Source organism: Salmo trutta, chromosome 39 (assembly GCF_901001165.1).
Source record: "Salmo trutta chromosome 39, fSalTru1.1, whole genome shotgun sequence".
NCBI classification, from domain to species: domain Eukaryota; kingdom Metazoa; phylum Chordata; class Actinopteri; order Salmoniformes; family Salmonidae; genus Salmo; species Salmo trutta.
The window spans coordinates 7,004,339-7,032,334 of NC_042995.1; the positions used below are offsets into that span (position 1 = coordinate 7,004,339).

Below are 27,996 nucleotides of genomic sequence, written 5' to 3' on the forward strand. Positions count from 1 at the left end.
CTTGCGCCATGCTTCAGATTACTTCGACTGGGTGGAGTGTTGGCTGAACGTGGGAATATTCCAGAAGTCAGAATTTCAGGCATTTGCTGTCGTTTGCTCCGGCACCTTGGTTATGCTGGCAGGGAGCAGCTGCTGTCATTACAGACACTGTACTGTGTGTGTGTGTGTGTGTGTGTGTGTGTGTGTGTGTGTGTGTGTGTGTGTGTGTGTGTGTGTGTGTGTGTGTGTGTGTGTGTGTGTGTGTGTGTGTGTGTGTGTGTGTGTTTCTTTCCCTACCAACGGCTTGGGAGAAACACTCTTGCTGCATCAACCAGCCACTCCCACACAGGGAGGAATGGGAATAGGATGATGTTGACCCCAAGCCACTGATCTTTGTGTTTTATATAGAGCTTTTATTTACGTACATTTCCACATGAAGTAACAGAAAACTAGTACTAAAAAAACGAACCTAATTGGTCCATAAAAATGTACTCATAACAGAATACCTGAGAGACTAACTACAGGTTTATAACCATAATTAAAACTAAGGTTTGGTTTGGACTACAGATATGAGACTACTTTTAAAACCTGACAATGTTCTCAGTATCAACACACAGACACACGTTATTCCCCATATCGCCTCTCACAGCCCCACACTGCACTTGCTGGGCATTCCCCAAACTTTAAGAGTTACGACCTGGTGACAACTTGTTCTGGCTTTATTTCTGTACATCGCGTTTGTCGGCCATATTTGTTTATGCTGTGGTGTCTGGTGATCACAACCCTGGATCTGGATTCTGTGTCCTGTTTTGTGTTGCATTGACGGGTTGGGCTACTGCTACTGCATGGATACTGTTAGGCCCAATCCTAAAAGAATCTCTAGAACCTTCTCTCCCTACAGATGTAGGATCTTAAATTGATCAGCCTGTTGCAAGAGAACTTTCCTGCAATGCAGGGGGGAATTTAAAACGTGTGGTGTATTTGAGGTTTAAAAGGTCTTCTGAAGTTTGTAATTTCCACTGTTAAATTTCGGTCTTGATTTTCCCTTCCAAAAAATGTATCAACCCCTACAAAAATATCTATTAATTATAATCCACATAATAATCCACATCTGGCTCAAATTAAGATCCTACATCTGTAGTTCCACCCTATGGTGTTTGTAGATCTAAGGGAAGTGGATAGTTGTAAGCAACATGGTGGAAGTTACCTAAGTCCATTTGGAAGACTGTAATAAAATCCTTACCATATTGCTTAACCCTATCCAGCCAATTCATATCTGAAATCACTAAATGGGAAGGAGCCTATGACTAGAGGATAGGTCTCAGTATGGAAAGGGATGGGGACTAGTGTAATTGAAGAGGGTAGCAACTAGTCCTTTATAAATAGTCAGGAAGCAAGCACACGTGGAATGATTGCTCAGAAATGCAGACAAACATTTAACCTGATGGGACATGAAGAAAGATAAAGATAGACAGAGAGAGATAAAGATAGACAGAGAGAGATAAAGATAGACAGAGAGAGGGGTTGAGAGGTGCACAGGGGATATAGGACACCTTTTGCTCCTGTGTTGTCTTGTCTCCATGGACTTCAGTCCGCCATTTTTACCTCATCAGTTGATTATATAGAAATGAGCTTCATTATCTTCTTTAGTTTTCATGAACTAATCTATACTGAACAAAAATATAAACAAAACATGTAAAGTGTTGGTCCCATTTTTCACGAGCTGAAATAAAAGATCCCTGGATACCACGAAATTGGGGAGAAAAAAAAAGAACAAAAAAGTGTTTTTACATCCCTATTAGTGAGCATTTCTCCTTTACTAAAGATAATCCATTAACCTGACAGGTGTGGCATATCAATAAGATGATTAAACAGCATGATCATTACACAGGTGCACCTTGTGCTGGGGATAATAAAAGGCAACTCTAAAATGTGCGGTCTTGTCACTCAACACAATGCCACAGATGTCTCAGGATTTAAGGGAGTGTGCAATTGGCATGCTGACTGCAGGAATGTCCACCAGTGCTGTAGCTAGAGAATTTAATGTTCATTTCTCGACCAATGTTGTTTTAGAGAATTTGGCAGTATATCCAACCAGCCTCACAACCGTTGACCACATGTAACCACGCCAGCCCAGGACCTCAACATCCGGCTTCTTCACTTGCGGGATTGTCTGAGGAGGGGGATGGGGGTGCTGAGTAGTATTTCTGTCTGTTTGTGGGGAAAAACTAATTCTGATTGGCTGGACCTGGCTCCCCAGTGGGTGGACCTGGCTCCCAAGTGGGTGGGCCTCTGCCCTCCAAGGCCCATGGCTGCGTCCCTGCCCAGTCATGTGAAATCCATAGATTAGGGCCTAATGAATTTAATTCAATTTACTGATTTCCTTCTATGAACTGTAACTCAGTAAAATCTTTGAAATTGTTGCTTGTTGCGTTTATATTTTTGTTTAGTATATACTTTATTCATACAGGGGATCCCCCCTCTACCACTTCCACTGAAACATGGGCTTTCAGTTGTCCCTGTAAACTGGTTACATTTCAACACCATTAAATGTAGGCCATGTTTGTTGATAGGATCAACTGTCATGTTTTGTTTCACTTATGGGACATCAACTGTTTCTGAGGTTGGCCATTTGCAGATACTGTGGGTCTTCTGTTGCAATAGCAGACATGTCTGTCATCTCTGATGCCTTTTGTCGATACAGACACATCAGAGAAAGTGATGCAACAGTTTGGCTTTATGCCATTCTGTTACTGTACTTTGGTAAGAATGTAGCCCAATTACTCAGCTGTAGTTGCAAGTAAAGTTTAAGACAATGACTGAATTGTAAGAAAACTGGACGAATTTATGTTTCAAACTCGTTCCATGTAGAGTAAATAAAGTATTAAACATGAATACAATCTTCGGGTCGCACGCGGACGGCAGGTGTCACAGATTAATGCGGGATTTAGTAATTGGCATGATATTTTACAGTATTTTATCCATAGGCCTATAATGAAGATTTGGATAAATGAAAAACACCTTTGTAAGACCAATGTTCCATTACATAGGCCTCCGATACATTACATACATTATTTCAAGGATTTAAAGGGTTCATAGACTATAACCTATACAATGCATTCCAAATATTAGCTCATTGCTATTTAAATGAAGACGACAAATTCAGAGTTTTGTTTTCCAACACATTTTTCTTTTCGATAATCAGACTGGGCTCATTTATTTCAGTGAGCACGCGAAAATACTCTTCCAAGCAGAGTTGACGATCGTATGTTGAGTAGCCTTACTATGTCTGACTGCAAATATTTTCGAAAACGAATTGTTTCTATTTCGTGTATATTCCTTTCAGATAGACTTTCAGCCTATAGCTATAGCGTGTACATTAATTGAACTGTAATGAAACAAATTATGTTTTAATTTAACAACTACCTAGAAATGTACTACATTTCATGTAGCCTAAGTAGTGTGACATCAAAATGTAACATTAAAATACATTATTTCAAATAAATTAATGAACTAAGCGTGAAACTAAGCGTGAAAATGTATATCATTTACGACTAAACACACGCACTTTCAAAATACGAAATTTTGCTCTTACAATTTTGATCACAGAAAACGAGAAACAAAGTGATGATATTGAAAATGTGTGCTACATGGAACGAGAAGGATGTGGACAACAATGTAAAAATGTTAAAGATTAAGGCAATTCCACCAACAACACTTTCAACTGCTATTTCATTGTATGAAGCAACTTTAAAACGACATTATCAACGAACGGAATATTTTCATCATCATTACAATGCAGTGCAGCCAGTGTTAGTTGGCGTTGACGCGCGAGATACAATTCCCCACTGTAGGGCCTCGGCCTATCAAACCACGCCAAATTACCCGCCAAATAGTTCCTAACACAGAGTTAAAGAAAAGGCCTGACAGCTCCTGACGACCAGCGGTGGAAAAGGTATTCAATTATATACCTTAATGGAAAATGACTCAAGTAAAAGTGAAAGTCACCCAGTAAAATACTACTTGAGTAAAAGTCGAAAAGTATTTGGTGTTAAATATACTTAAGTATCAAAATTAAATGGAATTGCTCAAAGGTACTTAAGTATCAAAAGTAAAAGTATAAATAATTTGGACTTCCTTATATTAAGCAAACCAGACGGCACAATCTTCCTTTTTTATTGGATAGCCAGGGTCACACTCCAACGCTCAGACATCATTTACAAGCAACGCATTTGTGTTTAGTGAGTCCGCCAGATCAGAGGCAGTAGGGATGACCAGGGATGTTCTCTTGGTAATTATGTGAATTTGACCATTCTTGTCAAAATGTAACGAATACTTTTGGATGTCAGGGAAAATGTATGGAGTTAAAAGTACATTATTATCTTAAGGAATGTAAAAGTAAAAGTTTCCATAAATACAAAAAGTAAAGTACAGATACCGAAAAAAGCGATTTAAGTAGTACTTTCAAGTATTTTTACTTAAGTACTTTAAACCACTTCTGAAGACTATAGACATCACTTAACCGAACTTCGAAAGGCGACTTCTTCTCTCCCCGAGGCGCAGGTCTTTGGAAGAGTGCTCGCCGATGATGGTTTTATAGAGATGGGGGGTGGTCGCGCTCTGCCTATATATAAAGGCGATGGAGGATGCGTTGATCTATTGGTTCGTGTGTATTATCTCTTGTGTCGGCTGAGGTCAAGTCATCTCCCTTTTTTCTTCAAATGCCTTCGCCCCGCCTCCCTCGCAAAACTAGCGCTATAGGGTAGCTTATAAATAGGCTACTACAGCAGTAACAAAAGAATAGAACTTCCTTGAAGCGTGATGACCGGCTGGTTAAACTCACTGGAATATTATGTTTCAATCCGCAGCTTCCTGTGCACATTGGGAAGAGTCTAAACGGGATCATTGGCTATAGGCTACCGTCTCCAGGTGTCATACGCGCAGGTAAGTAGCACGATGTCTACTCATTTATTCTCACTCAGTCGGCCTGTAACATTTTTTTCGTCAAGTCGGTGTGACAGCTGTTGTGACCGTTATTCTCACTCAGTCGGTCTGTAACATTTTGTTCATCAAGTCGGTGTGTGCAGTTGTTGTTATGATCGCCGTGTGTGTTCCTCAATAAATACATTGCTTGAAATAGCCTACCTTAAAATATTATTACATTTCATAAATGACAATTATACTATAGCCTGTACACTTCCTTATTTGTATTTGATTAACAGATACATACTAATGCTTGATGTGGAGGGTCGACTGTTTACAATAACAATGACCTCGTGTAACAGACAGTAGACTCAGCCGCTGGAGAAAAACAACTTTTGAGGCATCAACAACTTGATCAATTTAGAAACGGGTTACATCATCAACTGTAACTAATAAGAGGCGGGACTTCCGTTTAAAAGTTCGGGAGTTCTCCACATCAACTGCTGTTTTATCACTGCCAGAGCCTAAGAAAAGATGTAATAAGTGAGAGAAATGAATATCAATTATTTAAAAATATATACATTATATTATATAATGCAACAATGCATGGGCTTGTCAATCTCAACTGTTAATTTCTGTATTATCAATAGTGGTGCTTAGGGTAGACCGAGGCTAAATTAACACTTTTTGCCTTTTACTTATTTCTGATAAGATTGTTTGAATTAGATTAATCATATTTTTATACAAACAACACACATGTCCCAGCTACCATTATACACTGTAACTAAGTTTCTAGGACATACGGCCGTTTACAGTTCAACGAGAATGGCAGAAGTGAAATGTTACAATTGATCCCGTCAGCAGGGTTAAATGTAACACTCTCTTCAATTGTAAAAAATAAGTGGTAATTGAAAAATGTAATGATTTGAAACTGATATTTAGATAGAAATATACAAAGTTAAGAAAAAAATATTTTGATAGAATTTTTTGGGCATGTCATATTGGCCAAAATCTAATTATCCAAAATGAATATAAGCATTTAAAAGTATGAACTGTACTTTATAAAAAAAGGTATTATCTTAGTTGTACTGGGAAACTTGATGTAAAGAAGTGAAATGTTATATCATTATGTGAATGTGTCTAAATACCATATAAAATACAAAATTATAAAATGTGTTTCATTTGACCCCCAATTACTAATTTTCATCTAATCTGAGTCTTTTGAAAGAAATACTAGAATAATTATTGTCATCAACTAATCAAAATATCTATTCTTACGGATAAATTATATATGATTAGATACATGGGGAATGTTCCACTGGTCATAAAAAAATGGAGGCATCAAGAATATTCACGTTAGGCCTCATAACACTTTTTGGTCAATAAAATAAAAAATTATTGACTGGTACTCCTAAAACATCTCAGCTATGTAGAGACATTAACCAAGTATTAGCACATTGAATAACAGCTTTCAAAGTGGTTTCTAATTTGAATTATGTAGCTGTTCACAACTGACCCTGTGCATACTACCGCTTGTGCAATAAAGGCCCATACCTCATGGCAGAGGACGCAGCATGCTGTTATTGTTCCATGACCATACTATCCCAACCTCATTGGCTTTTCTTGTCTTGTTTCAGATAGAGGCGAACTCTAGCCATCCTTCATACCCAGCTGATGGGTATGTGTGAATGTGTTAGTGTAGATGTGTCAGGCCTTGCAGTGCTGAAGCAGCACAGAATGGTTTGTGGGTAATACAGGGATACAGGCTGTACTGTGCTGTTGCAGTAACGCCTGGAGAAACATGGAAAAAAGGATTGGAAGAGTGAAAGCAATACACAAATAGTTCCACCTGCTAGGCTAAGTCCTGGAGGGCCACGGTGTATGCAGGCTTTTGTTACAACCCAGCTCTAACACACCTGATTCAACTAATTGTGGTTTAAGACCACAATCAATTAAATCAGGTGTGCCGGAGCAAAAGCCTGCATACACCGTGGCCCTCCAGGACCAGAGTTGCCCAACCTGTGCTTACACCCATCCTATCCTCTCAGACCTATGATAAGTGTCTAAGGCAAGGGCTTGAGAGTTCAGACTGGGTACAAGAGAGGATGGCTGTGGTGTTATGTGCATGTCTGTGACAACGTGAGCGAAGCCTGAACATCCGAGGCTTGTGACCGCCATTCTGTGACTGGCTGCCTTGCTGTAGCAGCACGTAAATATTGGAGTTCACCACTGCTGAAGCCTCCAGTATTGACGGTGCTGTTGAAGCAAAGCATTGCCGTTCGACATCAGTCTATGGGCTACCTGGTTGAATTAAACAAAAAGTTATATTTTTTATGTTTTATTTGTGTTCTTGATCAAATACATTCTCAATTCTATTTCAATTTAGAGAATTGTACTTTTGGAAATATACTTTAGGACACAGGAAATTGATGTCAAATAAAATCTACTGTATAAATTGAGACTAATGGTGAGGTGAAGCATATTGACATTATGGCCCTCAACATTATTATCCTTTGTCGCCATCTGCTGGTCAATCCAGTCTGACTCTCAGAGAATGGGTCCATCTCAATAGTCTGAAGTCCACTGATATTACAGAACTGGACATGGAAAGGGAACCACTTTAGGCTTTTGAGATGCACCCTGACACTGAGTTCACTTTTTCTTTCCTTCACCAAGCTGGTTCTGTGTGTCCTCTCTTCTGAGATGTTCTGCCCTGGGGGTTTCACTCAGTACAACAATCTGGGTATTCCTGCTCCTTTCAAACATGTAGCAATCAATCTTCTCCTCTTGGGAAACTGTCCTTGTGCCGATCAGGCGGAACCCATCCTTCAGAAGGGTGTCTACCAGCAGGCCCAGGACGTTGGTGCTGTTGAGAAGCTTTCTGTCGTCCGGCTCAATAGTTACAAACCTGTAAGAGTAAAACAATGCAGGTTTGGTCTTTAACAACTATGCATAATATAGTGCTTTGAATAAACATACAAGAGTTATTACAGATCCAGTGTTTCCCCTAACATTACACAGGCGAGTGTCTATACACTAGGAAGCAACCTGCTCCCCCTGTCCCCCTCCTGCCCCCTGGACTTCTCACTTCCCCCCTGCTGCTCCCCCAATGGACAATCCCTCAGGGGCATTCTACCTGCCCCAATGGACATTCACCCTGCCCCCAACCCCCAATGGACATGTATTAGTGTTACAGTTGTAAATATGTGTATATTTTAATTATTATTTGTATTGATTCATTCACTTCTCTTTTGACCTGCACTGTTGGAGCTCGGAGCTTAAGAATTTCACTGTACCCTGCAATTACATCTGCAACTCTGTGCATGTGACTAATAAACTCATCATACAGTATGGAGCCCTTGAGGAATTGGCCAATGGGAGACACTGAGATGTGTATAATAGCCTACAGGTGAGTGTAACTTCCCCTCACCTGGCAGAGAGGTCGTCCCTGGCTAGTTGGTCAGTCCCACATTGGAACACCATGTCGTGGTGAGAGGGTCTCTGGACCGGTACAGGATGAGGTGTGCTGGAGTTCTGAGGCAGGTGTGGGAAATTCAGATTTGGATGTTCCACGAAAATGGATATCCTTGTCGCCAAAGCCTCCAGAGTTTTGTTATTGGAGCAGAATATTCGGAAGAATCCATGAGTTTCCTGGACAGAGAAGCGCAATTCTAGAACCTCAACTCTGGATCGATGGATGTTCCTCTCAACCCAAAGTGCCAATGGATACAAACCATAGAACTGTGCTTCTTGAGCCAAGCCATTGTAGTCAGAGAATTCTGCTGGCAAGGTGATTTGACCTGTCCTCATATAATCCAGGATGTATTTAAAGAAAGTCCAATCTCTATCTACAAAAACTTGTCCACTGATAACTTTAAAGTCTGTGTCTTTGCCATCCAGGATCCTAGCTATTCTTGAGTCTTGGTGTCTTCTGAGAGTTGACAGAGTAGTGGTGAATTTTTGACCTCCAATATTAAATGTTATTAAGTCCTGGGCACTCATGTTTAGATAACTGACAGTTTAAATCATTGCAGACAAGAATGGGTCTAAGGAGGGGAGTGGTATTCAGTGAACATATCCTGGCAACACCAACCGTAAACAAAACAAATCTCATGCTAGGCGAGTGCAGTCACATAACTTCAGTTGGAGAGGCTAGTGACAGTACAGAATGTTACCACCAGGGGCTAATATGAGCCACAAATTGAGATTGATCATTGAGCCCCAATGGAGTAAATTGAGTAATAAAACACAGGAGGTTGGAGGCATCTTAATTGGGGAGGACGTGCTGGTGGTAATGGCTGGAGTGGAATAGTATGAAATACATCAAACACATGGTTACTAATGCATACAAATGTAGCTACAAATGTAGAAGTGATTGGTTTGGCTCCTGACAGTAGACATTGGTCTAAAATTACATCTACATTCATTCAACATGGGATTAGCGTTATCCTTTTTTGGTTGCATTGTTTATGTTTTAGCTTTGTGTCTTATTCAGACTACCCTCCTGTCTGTTTAGTTCAGTAAATGACAGTGAGTGGCACTTAATCTGCACTAATCTGAAAAAAACAGGAGGGGTAATATGTGAGAATATGTTTCTGTAGTTTCCCCAAATGCAATATGATAATGTTTATTTAGTTGTAGGTAATACATTAAAGCAATGCTAAACAAGAAAATGTAGTAGTGATTTGATTGTTTTTTTTGTTCAAATATTAGTGTAACTACATTTGTGTGGATTAACAGTAAAGTCAATTCATTTTTTGTTTAATTTGTGAAGCATTGATCTTCAGTGATTCTTCATAATGAAGTCCTCCCTTTGGGCTCAAATCCAACCTATCGGTCAACAACAGCAAGCAATCAGTGTAAAGTAGCCAGCCATAGCATAGTTGATTAGCAAGTCGTTTGGTAATAATGTACAGTATCTTCATTGGAGACTAAAAAACAACTGGATATATTGCAGCAATTTAAGGGAATCGACTAGTTACATTGCGCAACAATGTTGCAAGGAAGTCGGTTACACCAGGGGATGCACACACACTAGCCATAGGTCCTCCTCCCCCAATTGACAGGATTCCGTGGCTCCTCCTTGACGAGATTATCCCATCGCGGTGTATCACGCCTGGCCAGCCACCCTTCGGCAAACCAGCAGTACGTTCTCTTTTCCCACCGGAGCTTCAAGCGCAGGACTAGCTAAACACCCCGAACACAGACGGCCATGGCAGAAAACGCCGACTTGGATAACCACCGAATTAAGAGCTTCAAAAACAAGGGGCGCGATGTCGAGGTGAGAATCTAGCTAGGCTAACGTTAGCTGGCTGGCTAACTAGCCGTTAGCAACGAGTGCTAGCGAACACTCGGTTACCTAGCTCTCAATTCGGTTTGGTTGCTGCAGTATTCATTGTCCGTCCTTGTTGAAGTTTTCTTGTTCTATAATGTGTCGCGGATTATGATATCATCCACATACACTAACTAGTTAAAGTTTATCATGCGGAGCGGGCGCGGCTTTCGCAAGAAGGCCTGCTAGCTAGCCAGGAAAGTTGCTAACTCTGTGCTTGCTAGTAGCTAGCTAGGTTGTGAGAAACATATTTTTGCAAATTAACTATTTTGGCATCAACTAAATGAAAGTAATAGTTATAATTGGTAAAAGGCACCAGACAACTAACTATCTTGATGTTGGTCATGGGTATGGCATTTGATATTTCGAGTTGGCAAGTCAGTCACTGTAACTTAACTGAGCTAGATACGCTTACCAGCTAACAAAACCAGCTAATTATAGCTAATTTGACACATATCACTGTGTCAAAATGGGCGGATGATGCACATTAACTGTTAGAAAACGACTAGCACAAATCAACTTCCACGGCTGCAACAGTTGAGATTCGGCGTTATTAATCAGTTTATAATAATAATATACCCAGCTAACTAACTCATACGTGAATGAACATCTTGCAATTCAATATCCCAGTGACCGCAGGGTGGGTGTTTAACAAACAGTGTGTTAGAGCAGTTGCACCATAAACACATCGATCTAAAGCTAATGATGCTACTGTCACCATGCTGATTCAATAAACCTCCCGAGTGGCGCAGCGGTCTAAGGCACTGCATCTCAGTGCTAGAGGCGTCACGACAGACCCTGATTCGAATCCAGGCTGTATCACAACCTGCCGTGTTTGGAGTTACATAGGGCGGTGTACGACTGGCCCAGCGTCGTCCGGGTTTGGCCGGGGTAGGCAGTCTTTGTAAATAAGAATTTGTAACTGACTTGCCTACTTAAATAAAGGTAAAAATAAAACCCCATACTCGATGATTAGGACCCCACATTTAATTCAAAGGGACATGCCATTTCCCTTGTATCTGTATTGATCACACGTCCTTAACATAAATATTCCACTTTTGGGACTACATAACATGTTGACTATCCCATATTCTTATGTATTAGAAACACAGTAATCTCGGACGGAGGGCATGATGGATTAATGTCCATCTGGTATGTGCTATATTGAGCGGAGAGGAAACAGAAGTGCGACATGGTTGTTTTGGGGCCAGTGTGACTTGCACATGTCTGACGACCCACCAGCCCTGCTGACAAGCTTGCAGCAGCTAAGCCAAGAATACGAGATGGATCACTTGTTGTCAGAGACGAGAGGCCTTGTCCAGATACAGCCCCTATCTGATCTATAGAAGTGCCCCAGGCCAGGGCAACACACACTCACCCTGCTCCTATGGTGCTGAATTCTACTGCATCAGAGAGGAGACACACAGCATATTCAATGAGATTTAGGCTATGTTTAGACTTCAAGGAATGTTAATAGCTGTAGGTTACAGAAAATGTATCCCTTTCACAAGTTCTGACCTACGCCACCACAGAGGGCCACAGTGACTGCCGTGTATGACGTTGTTACAATACAATAATAATCCCAACATATAACAGGATACTCCACAATCAACATTGGCTATGCAGAATTTGTAGTATTCAAATGTAAAGAAAGGTTGAAGACCTCTGGTGTGTTGTCCAGGGGCTTGAGGCAGTCTTCCCTCTCACAGGAAGTCGCCCTCTTGTCCCAGCACGGAATGAGTGTCCCAGAGAAATGCCTGGAATTCTGTAGATTTGATCGACTGTTGTTGTTTCAGAGGTCTCTGACTTCCTCCTCCCAGCTGAGCCACTCTCAGGTGTTCTCTCATGGCTGATTCACTATCCTCCCTTAACACAGTTCCCACAAAAGGCAGTGTTGACAAAACATTGTGTTCCGTCTTCAATAGATGGAGCGTTTCAAATATATACGGAACCACATCAGATTTTTACTGCGACCTTGAGTTAGGGTGTCAGATCAGGGGCAGGGTTTTGCCAGCAGCAGCGGGTCACACCTTTGAGTTGGTGGATAAAAGTAAACAGAATCATTGCTTGCATGAGGGAGGTTACACAGCGTTAGTAATATGAACCAGGATGCCCTGACTGGCAATCAAGTTAACATGATCCTCTGTTGCCAACATGCAGCAGTACACTTGTATTCTAAAGCCCAGTCTGTAAACAAAATGGAGCCAGTTCCAATTGACTAACATTGCATGTGGTTTGTTTGAGTGTATGGGCTGTCTTTTAAATGCTCCAGTAGTTAGGCTCATCTTTGACTGTTCTCCTCTCTCTTACAGACTATGCGAAGACATCGCAATGAAGTGACAGTGGAGCTGAGAAAGGTGAGCCGAGCATCTCAATTGACTGTTTATAGTTCAGTCACATCCAATGGACTAACCCATTAGCCTATTTCTGCTCCTCCCCACACTGAAATTAGAAAGGCTAAATCTCCACAATATCCTCTTGAGTTTCACCCTTCACCTCTCCCACCCTACCACACCTCTCTGGTCTCTGTTTGTGTCCTGGCCCACTCTACAGATGCCATTCCAGCGCTGCTGTGTCTGTCATGTACCTCTTATTTCGGTATGCGTGACACAACAGACACACTGTCATTTTAATTGATACATGCAGGCCCTTTTTCCATCCTGTTAAGTCTCTGGGTGGAAGCAGGGTTATAGAATTAATTCATCTTTATTTTGACGGGAAATGTTGCAGTCTCTGTTTATCAAATTGGCCGAGACAGAGCAGCCTGGTCCACCCCCTGCCCCTTATGGGCTGCTCTGTCTGCTGAGTCATTTTGTTTCTAAATGTGTGTGTGTGTGTTAGGAAACTACCCCCCTCTTATGCTCAGGTTGTTGTTGAAGAGTCAGGATGCCTTGGCTGTATTTAGGTCATCCCTCTCTCGCTCTCCCACCCTGTCAGAGAGGCCAGACTGGTCTTACCCCTCAGCCTTGGGGAGGGTTTCCCTCTCCTGGCCTGCGGAAGCGCAGAGCTCTGGCCAGGGGCCATTAAGTAGGTTCATCAGACACACAGGCTTGTCTTGGACGTATGACTCTATAGCAGCTGCTCTGGGTAGAACCATGACCATTTCTCTGGATGTATGACTCTATAGCAGCTTCTCTGGGTAGAACCATGACCATTCCTCTGGATGTATGACTCTATAGCAGCTTCTCTGGGTAGAACCATGACCATTCCTCTGGATGTATGACTCTATAGCAGCTTCTCTGGGTAGAACCATGACCATTTCTCTGGATGTATGACTCTATAGCAGCTTCTCTGGGTAGAACCATGACTATTAGATGGGATGGTGCCAAACTGAACTTAGATCAGCATCTGGGGGGGAATTCATTCCACTGGAATATGACTCTGAGCTAGAGCTGAGATGATACAATAAATGATTGACACCGACTATACCGGTCACTTATTGCAGGCATTTACCTGATATCGTTAATTATGATAAGAAGCCTATATTAGAGATAAGAGAAGTTTGAAATCAAATACATTTGCTAAAATGGGTGATTTGAGCAAATGTACAAGCATCATACTAGTAGTTAAAAGGATCATTTTAAACTGTGGTGCACATAAATGTTCTAAACTTATCGTTATTGCATAAATTCAGACAATTTATCGCGGTATGGATTTTTGTCCATATCGCCCAGCTCTACTCTGAGCCCTTGGTTTTTGCACGAAAGCCCCAACGTGTCCTCTGAATGCGGCTTGCAGAAGTGTTTCAGGAAGTCTGAGCTGACCAGCAGTTTTGTAGAAACATATACAGTTAGAGGTCGACCGATTCATCGGAATGGCCGATTTTCAAGTTTTCATAACAATCGGAAATCGGGTATTTTTGGACCCCGATTTTTAGATTTACATTTTTTTTTACACATTTATTTAACTAGGCAAGTCAGTTAAGAACACATTCTTATTTTCAATGACGTCCTAGGAACGGTGGGTTAACCGCCTTGTTCAGGGGCAGAACGACAGATTTTTACCTTGTCAGCTCGTGGATTCAATCTTGCAACCTTACGGTTAACTAGTCCAACGCTCTAACCACCTGCTTTACATTGCACTCCACGAGGAGCCTGCCTGTTACGCGAATGCAATAAGAAGCCAAGGTAAGTTGCTAGCTAGCATCAAACATATTTTATAAAAAACAATCAATCAATCAATCATAATCACTAGTTAACCACACATGGTTGATATTACTAGTTTAGCCTGTCCTGCATTGCATATAATCGATGTGGTGTGCATTCGCGAAAAATGACTGTCGTTGCTCCAACGTACCTAACCATAAACATCAATGTCTTTCTTAAAATCAATACACAAGTATATATTTTTAAACCTGCATATTTAGTTAATATTGCCTGCTAACATTAATTTCTTTTAACTAGGGAAAATGTGTCACCTCTTGCAACAGAGTCAGGGTATATGCAGCAGTTTGGGCCGCCTGGCTCGTTGCGAACCGTGTGAAGTCCATTTATTCCTAACAAAGACCGTAATTAATTTTACAGCCAACTTCGCCAAATGGGGAATGATTTAACAAAAGCGCATTTGGAAAAAGCACCATTGTTGCACGACTGCACCTAACCATAAACATCAATGCCTTTCTTAAAATCAATACACAGAAGTATATATTTTTAAACCTGCATATTTAGCTAAGTGAAATCCAGGTTAGCAGGCAATATTAACCAGGTGAAATTGTGTCACTTCTCTTGTGTTCATTGCACGCAGAGTCAGGTTATGGGCAACAGTTTGGGCCGCCTGGCTCGTTGCGAACTAATTTGCCAGAATTTTACGTAATTATGACATAACATAAGGTTGTGCAATGTAACAGGAATATTTAGATTTAGGGATGCCACCCGTTAGATAAAATACGGAACGTTTCCGTATTTCACTGAAATAATAAACGTTTTGTTTTCGAGATGATAGTTTCCGGATTCGACCATATTGATGACCTAAGGCTCGTATTTCTGTGTGTTATGTTATAATTAAGTCTATGATTTGATAGAGCAGTCTGACTGAGCGGTGGTAGGCACCAGCAGGCTCGTAAGCATTCATTCAAACAGCACTTTCGTGCGTTTTGCCAGCAGCTCTTCGCAATGCTTCAAGCATTGCGCTGTTTATGACTTCAAGCCTATCAACACCCGAGATTAGGCTGGTGTAACCGATGTGAAATGGCTAGCTAGTTAGCGGGGTGCGCGCTAATAGCGTTTCAAATGTCACTCGCTCTGAGACTTGGAGTAGTTGTTCCCCTTGCTCTGCATGGGTAACGCTGCTTCGAGGGTGGCTGTTGTCAATGTGTTCCTGGTTCGAGCCGAGGTACGAGCGAGGAGAGGGATGGAAGCTATACTGTTACACTGGCAATGCTAAAGTGCCTATGAGAACATCCAATAGTCAAAGGTATATGAAATACAAATCGTATAGAGAGAGAGTCCTATAATTCCTACGACCTAAGACTTCGTACCTGAGAATATTGAAGACTCATGTTAAAAAGAACCACCAGCTTTCATATGTTCTGAGCAAGGAACTTAAACGTTTTTTACATGGCACATATTGCACTTTAACTTCCTTCTCCAACACTTTGTTTTTGCATTATTTAAACCAAATTGAACATGTTTCATTATTTATTTGAGGCTAAATTGATTTTATTGATGTATTAAGTTAGTGTTCATTCAGTATTGTTGTAATTGTCATTATTACAAATTAAAAAATAATCCGATTAATCCGTATCTGCTTTTTTTGGTCCTCCAATAATCGGTATCGGCGCTGAAAAATCATAATCGGTCGACCTCTATATACAGTAGGCCTGTATGATTTGACGACAAGTGTGAGAGAACTTGTTTTTTTCTGCTAAAATGCCATGTCCTACCCTTACAGAAGAGCAAACCACTAATGTAGGATGAGTGACACAGCAGTTCTCTCACATAGCAGTATGTGTGCTGCAGAAGGGAACCGTCTGTGCAGAGATGGATGCATTCCTCCCTCGTGCTATCTGCCACTAACGTCACTGGGAGGTTATGGGACCAGTCTTAGCCTGTTGGAGTCAAGCAGGGACTCTATTCCCTCACTGTGTGGGTGAATGTTTCCAATAGCATTCACTCCTGTATTCCTTCTAGGATTCAACACTTAAAATATATATATTTTCTTTCTTCCCCAGAATAAACGAGATGAGCACCTTCTGAAGAAGAGGAACGTTCCACAGGAGGAGAGCCTGGAAGACTCAGACATAGACTCTGACTTCAAAGGGGTGAGCCGGTCCTCATTCTCTCTCACACTACAACTTCAAGTTCAGGAATATGTTTCCTAGCTCTAACCTTGCAACATGTAAATGCGTAGCTACAGCAAATCTCACAACTCTTGTTTTTTTGTTTTGCAGCAAAATGTAACACTGGAAGCCATCTTACAGGTAAGCCTGCATTCTGTCAGTGTGGTTGAGATCCATCCCGTACATACATCTTGAGCTGTTGGAGCTAACCTCGTGTTCTCGCTCTCCTTCCTGTCAGAATGCTGTCAGTGACAATGGACTCATCCAGCTCAGTGCTGTGCAGGCAGCCAGAAAACTCCTGTCCAGTGACAGAAACCCCCCCATCGACGACTTGATTAAGTCCGGCATCCTACCCATCCTGGTCAAATGCCTGGAGAGGGACGACAAGTAAGTCTGCTTTATGGGGGGAGGAAGAGACTGTATGGGCCATGGGGCACCTTTGCACTGGAAGAGTAATTGAATGATGAGGGTGGTAAATTGCCCCTGTGGTAATTCTGTGTGATGCCCCCGTTCAAAAGTCAGAGAAGTGCGAAAGGAGAGAAGGCTGAAAACCAGAGCGTGAATGAGTGGGTAGACTAGCCCTGTATGTGTCAGATTGCTCTCTCTCTGTTCTGTCATGCTCTGGGGCTACTGGTGTGCCCTCCCTCTCCTCCGCATGGCTGGGCTGATGTGAACACTGTAGCAGGCTGCAGACACACACAAGCGGATAGGATAGAAAGTGTGTGTTCTGCTCTGCTGCATTAACGCTGCCCCACAGCTGACAGCTCTGTCTCTTCAGTGATGGGGAGCGATTGGGGGGGGGGGGGGGGGGGACTCCCCTGGACAGGGACTGGTGAATGGGGGCGGGATGAGGGTGGTGGAGACGGGGGGGCAGGGGCTAAATGTGCAGGGTGGGGTGTCAGGCTTGGACAGGCGCAGGGCTGCTGGAGACGTGGGGGGATTTATGTGTTGTGTAGACTTATGTGTTGTGTAGACAGAGAAGGGTGGAGGAGGTTGGGTGGAGGAGGCAGGAGCGTGAGGCGACGCCAGTTAGATATAGACACACACTACCGTTCAGAAGTTTGGGGTCACTTAGAAATGTCCTTGTTTTGAAAGAAAGCAAATTTTTTGTCCCTTAAAATAACATCAAATTGATCAGAAATACTGTGTAGACATTGTTAGTGTTGTAAATGACTTTTGTAGCTGGAAATGGCTGATGTTTAATAGAATATCTACATAGGCGTACAGAGGCCCATTATCAGCAACCATCACTTCTGTGTTCCAATGGCACGTTGTGTTAGCTAATCCAAGTTTATAATTTTAAAAGGCGAATTGATCATTAGAAAACCCTTTTGCAATTATGTTAGCACAGCTGAAAACTGTTGTTCTGATTTAAAGAAGCAATAAAACTGGTTGAGTATCTGGAGCATCAGCATTTGTAGGTTTGATTTACAGGCTTAAAATGACCAGAAACAAATTACTTTCTTCTGAAACTCGTCAGTCTGTTCTTGTTCTGAGAAATGAAGGCTATTTCATGCGAGAAATTGCCAAGAAACTGAAGATCTCGTATAACGCTGTGTACTACTCCCTTCACAGAACAGTGCAAACTGGCTTTAACCAGAATAAATAGTACCCACAAAACACCAGTCTCAACATCAACAGTGAAGAGGCGACTCCAGGATGCTGGTCTTCTAAGCAGAGTTGCAAAGAAAAAGCCATATCTCAGACTTAAAGAAAATATTAAGATGGGGGGGAAAAGAACACAGACACTGGACAGAGGAACTCTGCCTAGAAGGCCAGCATCCCGGAGTCGCCTCTTCACTGTTGACGTTGAGACTGGTGTTTTGCGGGTACTATTTAATGAAGCTGCCAGTTGAGGACTTGTGAGGCATCTGTTTCTCAAACTAGACACTCTAATGTACTTGTCCTCTTGCTCAGTTGTGCACTGGGGCCTCCCACTCCTTTCTATTCTGGTTAGAGGGAGTTTGCGCTAACACAACGTGCCATTGGAACACAGGAGTGATGGTTGCTGATAATGGGCCTCTGTACGCCTATGTAGATATTCCATTAAACATCAGCCATTTCCAGCTACAAAAGTCCTTTACAACATTAATGTCTACACTGTACTTCAGATCAATTTGATGTTATTTTAATGGACAAAAAATAGAGGTGGGGGTTAGTGGTGATGCAGGTTGAAATGAATTTTTGATCAGTAGCCATGTGCTGTTGATGGGCTTATTGGTTGTGTTTTGTTGTCTGGGGACAGCTTCTGTTTGTCTCTTCATATAGCTAGCCTCATTTACTCTCTCCTCTTCCTCAGTCCCTCTCTCCAGTTTGAGGCTGCCTGGGCGTTGACCAACATAGCATCAGGGACGTCACAACAGACTCAAGCTGTGGTCAAATCTAGTAAGTAGTTTCTAGTTCTTCTGTGGCCCAGTTTCAAACTGAACCATCAGGCATACATGATGGACCTGTCTATATGAGCCAATCTATCCATCTGGTTCCTGGTATAGAAACACCTGCTCTCAACTGTCTTCCATCTTTCTGTCTCTTGTCTGCCATATCCTCACTCTACCTCTGTCTAACTAATCTCACTCACACACACACACACACGTCTGCAACGTTGTCTAACATATGGGTCTGCCTTTCTCTCTACATGTCCAGATGCTGTGCCTCTATTCCTGCGGCTGCTACAATCTCCTCACCAGAACGTATGTGAACAGGCCGTGTGGGCGCTAGGCAACATCATCGGTGAGTGATGGCTCACATACATGCATACACACTGGCTAATGCCAGTCAATGACACCTGTGTTCTTCCCGTGCAGGCGACGGGCCGCAGTGCAGGGATTACGTAATCTCCCTGGGCGTGGTCAAGCCCCTGTTGTCGTTTATTAACCCCTCCATCCCCATCACCTTCCTCCGCAACGTCACCTGGGTCATCGTCAACCTCTGCCGCAACAAGGACCCACCACCCCCCATGGAGACAGTACAGGAGGTAAGACAGACAGTGTGTGAGACCCACCACCCCCCATGGAGACAGTACAGGAGGTAAGACAGAGGTGTGTGAGACCCAGCACAGTCATTCAATCTAACTGAATTTCGTTGATATCCAATTACCATCTTGTCTCATTGCTGCAACGGGCTCGGGAGAGGCGAAGGTCGAGTCATGCGTCCTCCAAAACATGACCCGCAAAACCACGCTTCTTAACACCTGCCCACTTAACCTGGAAGCCAGCTGCACCAATATGTTGGAGGAAACACCGTCCAACTGACTACCGAAGTCAGCCTGCAGGTGCCCAGCCCGCCACGAGTCGCTTTAGAGCGATGATCCAAGTAAAGCCCCCCCCGGCCAAACCCTCCCCTAACCCAGACGACACTGGGCCAATTGTGCGCCGCCCTATGGGACTCCTGGTCACGGCCGGTTGTGACACAGCCTGGAATCGAACCCAGGTCTGTAGTGACGCCTCAAGCTGTAGCGACGCCTCAAGCGATGCATTGCCTTAGACTGCTGCACCACTCGGGAGGCCAATCTGACTGAATTATGGTCTTCACATAGATGTTTGTGTTGTCAATATTAGCTGAACCCTTTGTCAAACAGCTCTGGCTGTGTTCCATGTGTTTTGCTCTGAGGACAATCAGACGATGGGGGGTTTGATTAGGGAAAGTGGTCTGGGACTTTGTGGGTGCTGCCTAGCATTCTGCTTCCCTGGGTCCTGTCTGTTGATCTGCTCAATAGAGTCGCCTCATTGTATGCCCACTCATTATGCCTGACACTCTCTCTCTCCTCTCCACCTCTTCCAGATTCTACCTGCTCTCTGTGTATTGATATACCACACTGATATAAATGTAAGTATCACCCTACTATCACAACAGCAAAGCTAGTTGCTTTGCCATTTCCTATGGAAATTCCCTGGTTCTAACACCATCCTCTCTCTCGGTGGTCAGATCCTAGTGGATACAGTGTGGGCCTTGTCCTATCTCACAGACGGAGGGAACGAACAGATCCAGATGGTCATCGACTCGGGGGTCGTCCCCTTCCTCGTCCCCCTGCTCAGCCACCAAGAGGTCAAAGTTCAGGTATGTCTGCTTACTTTCCCCTGATTGGAAGTAGGATTAGGGCTGTTAGGTGACCGTATTACTGCCACATCAATGGTCATGAGTCATGTCCGCAGTCAAATGCCACATGACCGTTTAGTCAGGGTAACTAGGCTTCTCAAGCTCTGATGCTGCTGATGGTAATTAATAGCCTACCAAACTCGCTAACTGCTTGGTACTCAACACTCTATTGTCCCTCGAATCACTCTGAAATCAATGCAAATGTGATTGAAAATCTAATCAACATTTCACGAGAGCTCATGTTGCACAACATTTCTATAGGCTATGCAATTGCTTGAGAAAACAGAGTGATGGCTTCTATTAAAAAGAGGAGGATCCCATCAGCTTTCTATTGGCTAGGCCTATATTTATTTCTCAACTTTCCTAATATTAAGCACATTGCTTCTCTTTACAACAGGAGTATAGCCCACCTGGCTGGCATGAAAATAAACCACGGGAAAAGCGTCCTCCATTCGCTATATAAGTGCAGATTGCATAATCTTTTCCCCTCCTACACCTGTTCCGAGACAGCATTAAATTAAGAATAGTCTGATGGCTGACAAATAATTTTGTGAGTGATGTATTATCACCCAGTGTGTGCAGTAAGACAAACAGCGCATGCTTTTTTTGCCTGACTTTTTCCAATCACTTCATGTAGCCTAACCCATAGGCCTATATGTTTTGATAAGATTTGTATCAAAACTAAAGTGGCCAAATAACTTCTTAAAATGAAGCACATTAATCCGCTTTATAACCGGTGTAGTGCCTAGCTGGCATACATAGGTGCCGCTTGAGTTTCAAGTTTGAGGAATTACATTTTCACCATCGAAATGCACCTTTTAATATTAAAGCATTACATGCAGAATTGCATTTACATTCTCTTTGACAACAGTTTTCCTGCTAATTGATTGCATTTTGGAACATTCATGCTTATAGCCTACTGCCGTGTGCGCGTTGCTGCACTTATGTGATGAAATAGCCTAATAGTTTATCAACATTTTAACCTGTTGAGGACAGACGTTCCGCTAGCGGAACCCCGTTCCGCCAGCGGAACCCCTAGCCAACAGCCAATGGCATCGCACGGCGCGAAATACAAAACCAACTAAAATACCACAATTCAATTTTCTCAAACAATCAACTATTTTACACCATTTTAAAGATAAGACTCTCGTTAATCTAACCACATTGTCCGGTTTCAAAAAGGCTTTACAGCGAAAGCAAAACATTAGATAATGTTAGGAGAGTACATAGACACAAATAATCACACAGCCATTTTCCAAGCAAGCATATATGTCACATAAACCCAAACCACAGCTTAATGCAGCACTAACCTTTGATCTTCATCAGATGACACTCCTACGACATTATGTTATACAATACATGCATGTTTTGTTCAATCAAGTTCATATTTATTTCAAAAAACAGCTTTTTACATTAGCATGTGACGTTCAGAACTAGCATACCCACCGAAAACTTCCGGTGAATTTACTAAATTACTCATGATAAACGTTGACAAAATACATAGCAATTATTTTAAGAATTATAGATACAGAACTCCTTTATGCAATCGCTATGTCCGATTTTAAAATAGCTTTTCTGCAAAAGCACATTTTGCAATATTCTGAGTACATAGCTCGGCCATCACAGGCTAGCTAATTTGACACCCACCAAGTTTGGGGCTCACTAAACTCAGAATTACTATTAGAAAAATTGGATTTCCTTTGCTGTTCTTAGTCAGAATGCACTCCCAGGCCTTCTACTTTAACAACAAATGTTGTTTTGGTTCCAAATAATCCATAGTTATATTCAAATAGCTCCGTTTTGTTCGTGCGTTCAGGTCACTATCCGAAGGGTGACGCGCGAGCGCATTTCGTGACAAAAAAAATCAAAATATTCCATTACCGTACTTAGAAGCATGTCAAACGCTGTTTAAAATCAATTTTTATGCTATTTTTCTCGTAAAAATAGCATATTCCAACCGGGCAATGTTGTATTCATTCAAAGAGAGAAAGAAAAACATGGCGAGTTCTCGTGACCGCGCATCTCCAGTCTCACTGTCCCCAGGCTGACCACTCACAAACAGAGCTGCTGTACTTTGCCCAGAGACAGCAGACACCCCATTCTACTTTCTGGCGGCTTTAGAGAGCCAATGGAAGCCTTAGAAAGTGTCACGTTACAGCACAGATGCTGTATTTTCGATAGAGATGCAACAGAAGGACAACAAATTGTCAGACAGGGCACTACCTGTATGGAATCTTCTCAGGTTTTGGCCTGCCATATGAGTTCTGTTATACTCAGACACCATTCAAACAGTTTTAGAAACTTTAGAGTGTTTTCTATCCAAATCTACTAATTATATGCATATTCTTGTTTCTGGGCAGGAGAAGTAACCAGATTAAATCGAGTACGTTTTTTTATCCGGCCGTGAAAATACGGCCCCTTATCCCAAAGAAGTTAAGCTAAACGTTCTGATCTGTTGCATCAGCCTCATTGCGTTTAAATTTTTTTTTATTTTTTTTTATGCGAGTGGTTGTATTAATTTGGGCTTTATCGCATTCCACAACGGTTCCAGAGTATGTTTAGAATAATTAGTTATTTCACAGAAAGACAAGCTGACCAACAGAATAGGTACATTTTTGTACTATGGGGGATAGTAGATTGACAGCGGCTAGTGCTTTTGCTGTTCGTTAGGCCTACTCATCTTGTTGGCTGATGAAAAGTAGGCTAAATGTGGACAGTTCTAACATAAGAGCGACGCGCGCAGTTGTGTCACGATGTGTCTGTCTTCACTTGTAGCCTTCTTCTTAGCTGAGATGCCTGTGAGAAGGACCTGATCACATGACAGGCATTGGCTAATTAATAAGAATTGAAATGTGAGAGGTGCTTTGGAGCAGGGCAGCCGAGAGAATGGAATTATAATTATTATATTCAGCCCAAGGGCACAACGGCCACTTTGGCGGCAAAAGGCATAGATTTTTTTAGGGGATTAAGGCCACACAAGGGGATGCCGCTGGGAAATTCGAGGCCTGTTGAGAATATTATCAAGTACTTGTCAAATTGTGAATGAGAGACTGATGGTATGCAGCCTGCACCAGAAACAGAGCTCATGCCAATCATGCGACTTTTTTCAAATCATCATTAGTCGCATCATGCATCCTTAGAATGTATTAAAAATGAAAACATATCTCCCAACGTTGGTGTATCAACTAAAGTTGCATAAATAACTCAAACATATAGGTGTACCTGTTTAACTGCTCAACACAGAATAGCTGCATTTGCAAACTTCTTAAATTGTTTGGAGAAAATATCCTTTATTTAATTTAGCGATGTTCAATTGTATTCTTCATACTATAAAATAATGCCATGGAATTCTAAGCAAATCTTTTCTGCTAAACTCGTGTAGCCCACAGCCATATGGCATAGCCAGGTCAGGACCTAACATAGGGACAACTCAGAGTATGCTATTCTGTTCTTCTGAAATGGACTACATTTTCTTTAGAGCTGTCTAAAATAAATAGTGGATTTATTGTGAAGGTGTAGGCTATATTACATGGATTTATTAGATGTTCCAAAGGTCTGCATCAGTGGCTTGTAGGCTATGCGTGGAAGACAGGAGATGCTAAACGTGTTTATGTTAAGTAACAGTGAATTACAGTTTATTTGCTTGACAATCACCAGCTGACTAAATTTCATGACCCGCCACAGCCCTAAGTAGAATGAAGTCGCCCCTACTCTGATCTAAGGTCAGTTTCCAGTTTTCCCTCTAATGGTTGAGGTTAGGCTTGTGGGAAGGGTAATATACCTGAAACTTACTGTACGGAATGTGTGACTTCCTGTGACGTCATTAATTAACCACCTAGGATGTCATATCCTGTAGACTGCAGCTCTGAGGGCAGTGGGGAACATTGTGACGGGGACAGACGAGCAGACGCAGGTGGTGCTCAACTGTGACGTCCTCTCGCACTTCCCCAACCTGCTCACACACCCCAAGGAGAAGATCAACAAGGTAACAGGCACACGTTTAGATGCTATTGGTGGCATATGTCTGTTTTGCTGTAACTAAGTCCTGTAGCGTTGAAATGGGATGGACCCCTGTGCCGTTTATTTCCAACAGTATCTATACCTCTGTGTAACGGTCTCAGTAGTACTCATGTGGTCCATGGTGTGCGTGTCTGTGGGTTTCTCTCAGCTGAATGGCTTCTGTGTGTGTGTGTGTATCCCTCCCGCCCACTAGGAGGCGGTGTGGTTCCTGTCCAACATCACAGCAGGCAACCAGCAGCAGGTGCAGGCCGTCATCGACGCTGGCCTGCTGCCCATGATCATCCACCAGCTGGCTAAGGTGAGTCACTGAGCCCTTATGTAGCCCTACGAAGCATTATGTAGCCCCTATGTCCTTGTGGAGATCTGTAAGGAACACTATCCTAACCACTGACAACCTCTGTTTGCCTGCAGGGAGACTTTGGCACACAGAAGGAGGCAGCCTGGGCCATCAGCAACTTGACAATAAGTGGAAGAAAAGATCAGGTATGTTCTACCAGGGCTGTTTCCATCAACACCCAAACCATACAGCGTTGCGTTTTGTATGGTCCTGATTGGCTGGTTAGGCAAAGCAAGGCCCTGGTAGGCTGATCTGCTATGTTCTACCCGACCCTATAGGTGGAGTACCTGGTGCAGCAGAATGTGGTTCCTCCGTTCTGCAGCCTGCTGTCTGTGAAGGACTCCCAGGTGGTTCAGGTGGTCCTAGACGGCCTCAAGAACGTCCTCATCATGGCCGGGGATGAGGCCAGCACCATCGCTGAGATCATAGAGGAGTGTGGAGGTCAGTGTGTGTGTTAGAGGGGGGAGTGCTTGTGTGTCAGTTCACCATGTTGCCATTGTATGACAGTGAAGTGTTGCTACTGTGAAGCACACATTCTAGATTGATTCACTGTGATGGACTTTCATGCTAATTTCTCTCTGCCCATCAGGTCTAGAGAAGATCGAGAACCTTCAGCAGCATGAAAACGAGGACATCTACAAACTAGCCTTCGAGATCATCGACCAGTACTTCTCAGGAGACGATGTGAGTACCTCTGCTCTGACAGAAGTCCTACAGTTTGCACACCGTTAGAACCCAGCGCTGTCCTGACAGTGCTGTGCTGGGTGTAGGATGTGTGCTACAGAAACGCAGGGCCTTTTTCCTCCACTTCCTCTGTCAATGGGGTAAGATGGAGGAATCGGCTATAGGCCTTGCTACATAATTCTATATAAAATCGAATGAAAAATTGACCTGTTTTCTGTAGTGACAATAAATCTAGTCTCCACTCTGTGTGTTTGTTCATCTATGGCACCACCCTGATCCATTTCTTTTCCTTCTCTCTTTTTAGATTGACGAGGATCCCAGCTTGATCCCCAAAGCCACTCAGGGCGGAACCTTCAACTTTGACCCCGCCACCAACCTGCAAGCAAAGGAGTTCAAGTTTTAAAGGCAAACGTCCACCTAGTAGGTCTAACTCTCTAGCTGCTCTGAACCCTCCAGTCACCTCCTTCCCAACATCAATCACTGACTCACTAACAACAACAGCTCAAGCACTGAAGGATCATTGTTATCCATCTCTTTTCAAGCATCTCACAGCGATGCTTATAAATGTTCCAGAAAGAGAGAACGCCTCGTCCGTCATTCCTGCAGTTGCCAAAAAGTTGCTATTATCCTCTCTTACTCAGACACGTTCACACACACTGAAGAGACTGAAGACATCTGTGTGCATGGACCAATGATCTTGTTCTACCAATCATATCAGCAAAGAGGAGGAATGGTCTCATTTAAAGGCGTACTCTTCTCTGGAGTCTGGTCTCATGGTCTGGGATCAGAGCACGTTGGACACAGCGACTGAAGACACTCAACCTCTGAGTTAATTGACTCTTTTGAGGAGTACGGACAGCATCTAGGCCGTCCTTTGTTAAACATTCTAATTGATGACCTCATCAAAGGGCTGTTAATTATTCAGTCCTCATTGAACTACAGTTTTTTTTTGGAACAGAACACTGAGAATGAATGCTCTCAAAACCCTTCTCAAAGGGTACAGAAGTGAGCAGTCGACATATACCCAAGTGGACTGAACAGAATTCAACAACCACCCACCACTATAATATTATTCCTTTTAGTTGTGAAATCATCATGAAAAACAATGGATTTAAAGTACAAAAAATATATATTTACAATTATGCAACAGGGAAATTCTGAAATTAATAACAAGGAAGACTTTGTAGCATTGATCTATGGATGGCTTGCTGGTGGAAGGGTTTTTGGGTTGAGAGGAAGGGGAATGGAGTTGAGCTGGAACCAAACGCACCTCTCCTCAGAACCTCTAAACTGGGTTTTGGATCAGTCCCTCTTACCAGGTTCTATCCTCTGAACGAGAAACCCCTCAACAAGAAATAAGCCTTAAAAACCAGGCTTCAACTGGGCTTTTCCAAAAGACACATCTCCTCTTGCAGGGGAGACATATCGTCAGACATTGAATTAAATGACTCGAGAATTTTAGGAAATATTTTGGAAAGATATCGGTAGAGGGACAGAGAAAGACAATGTAACACTGATTTCATCTGTGTAGATTCCACATCTGCAGTTTCTATTCAGTCTTATGCACACTTCAGAGTCACCCCTCCCTCTGCTTACTGTGTGTGGAAAGCAATGTTTGCTTCAATAAGTCAAAGCTATGGTTGCATTGCAATGGCCCATTGACCATACAGTTGTTACATATTTCTCGTTCTATATGCTACATTAATTATACAATTTAAGAGTATTTCCAACTGTCTGAAGTCTGTACAAAGCAGCTGCATTTTGCCAGTCATCCATCGATTGGTTCACTTTGCGAGGCTGTAATGTTTTCACTGTTAAAAGATTAACAGGGAAGTTTGTTTTTAAACGTGTAACGTGATCGATGGCTTGATTGAAAGTTATTTTGTGAACTGGACTTTTGTCTTGATTTCCCTCAAGCATTTATTTGTGAAGGGACCGGAAAAAAACAAATTACATTTGGACTAATGTAGTTATGTTTTGGTTGCTAACTACTGAGAAGGAATGGGGATTTTTTTCAGGGGAGCGGCCCATGCCTTTTTGGACTAGCCATTCACAACTGATGAACAAAGTCTAGCTGGTGTACAGTCATTGATCTAGATTCTAGAGACATAGAATGAGAGCCACTTTAAAGAATGGAATTTTTGTCTTGTATCAAACTGATACAAGCTTATGCTTTTGGGCAAGATTTTTACTTGCTAACGAAACATGTACTAAAGAAGAAAAAGCAACAGATAGCATTTTGGCCTCTGTCTTACTTTTTATACATTTTAGAATCCATATCTCTTTAAGGTGGCTCACAATGTTTCTTTCAACTATTGTGCATATTAAAGAAAATGAGTTGAAATCCAT

At 42.5% G+C, this 27,996-nt stretch overlaps 2 protein-coding genes and 1 long non-coding RNA gene across 4 annotated transcripts; 2 read left to right on the top strand and 1 right to left on the bottom strand.

The window, feature by feature from the left end:
• The first annotated feature begins 4,535 nt into the window (after positions 1 to 4,535).
• Positions 4,536 to 6,734, top strand: LOC115179854 (uncharacterized). Its single transcript, XR_003873005.1, has 2 exons — positions 4,536 to 4,923; positions 6,540 to 6,734. It is a non-coding gene; the product is annotated as an uncharacterized LOC115179854 (long non-coding RNA).
• A 502-nt stretch (positions 6,735 to 7,236) lies between these two features.
• On the bottom strand, positions 7,237 to 9,265 carry LOC115179853 (putative potassium channel regulatory protein). The gene is made up of 2 exons (XM_029741707.1): positions 8,333 to 9,265; positions 7,237 to 7,810 (listed from the first exon to the last, which is right to left on the bottom strand). The coding sequence occupies exons 1-2, from the start codon at positions 8,902 to 8,904 to the stop codon at positions 7,555 to 7,557; spliced, it is 828 nt and encodes a 275-aa protein (XP_029597567.1). The 5' UTR covers positions 8,905 to 9,265; the 3' UTR covers positions 7,237 to 7,554.
• Positions 9,266 to 9,927: 662 nt separating this feature from the next.
• Positions 9,928 to 27,995, top strand: LOC115179852 (importin subunit alpha-4-like). Of its 2 annotated transcripts, none has more exons than XM_029741705.1 (16): positions 9,928 to 10,183; positions 12,547 to 12,591; positions 16,404 to 16,493; positions 16,623 to 16,652; positions 16,750 to 16,898; positions 18,811 to 18,896; positions 19,149 to 19,241; positions 19,316 to 19,485; positions 20,292 to 20,336; positions 20,436 to 20,567; positions 24,463 to 24,591; positions 24,820 to 24,924; positions 25,038 to 25,109; positions 25,242 to 25,404; positions 25,553 to 25,647; positions 25,952 to 27,995. In XM_029741705.1, exons 1-16 carry the CDS (start codon positions 10,115 to 10,117, stop codon positions 26,048 to 26,050), a joined length of 1,572 nt encoding a protein of 523 aa, XP_029597565.1. In that variant the 5' UTR covers positions 9,928 to 10,114; the 3' UTR covers positions 26,051 to 27,995. The 2 variants fall into 2 exon arrangements, with proteins under 2 accessions (XP_029597565.1, XP_029597566.1); XM_029741706.1 differs by having other exon boundaries at positions 19,155 to 19,241.
• Position 27,996: the final 1 nt, after the last annotated feature.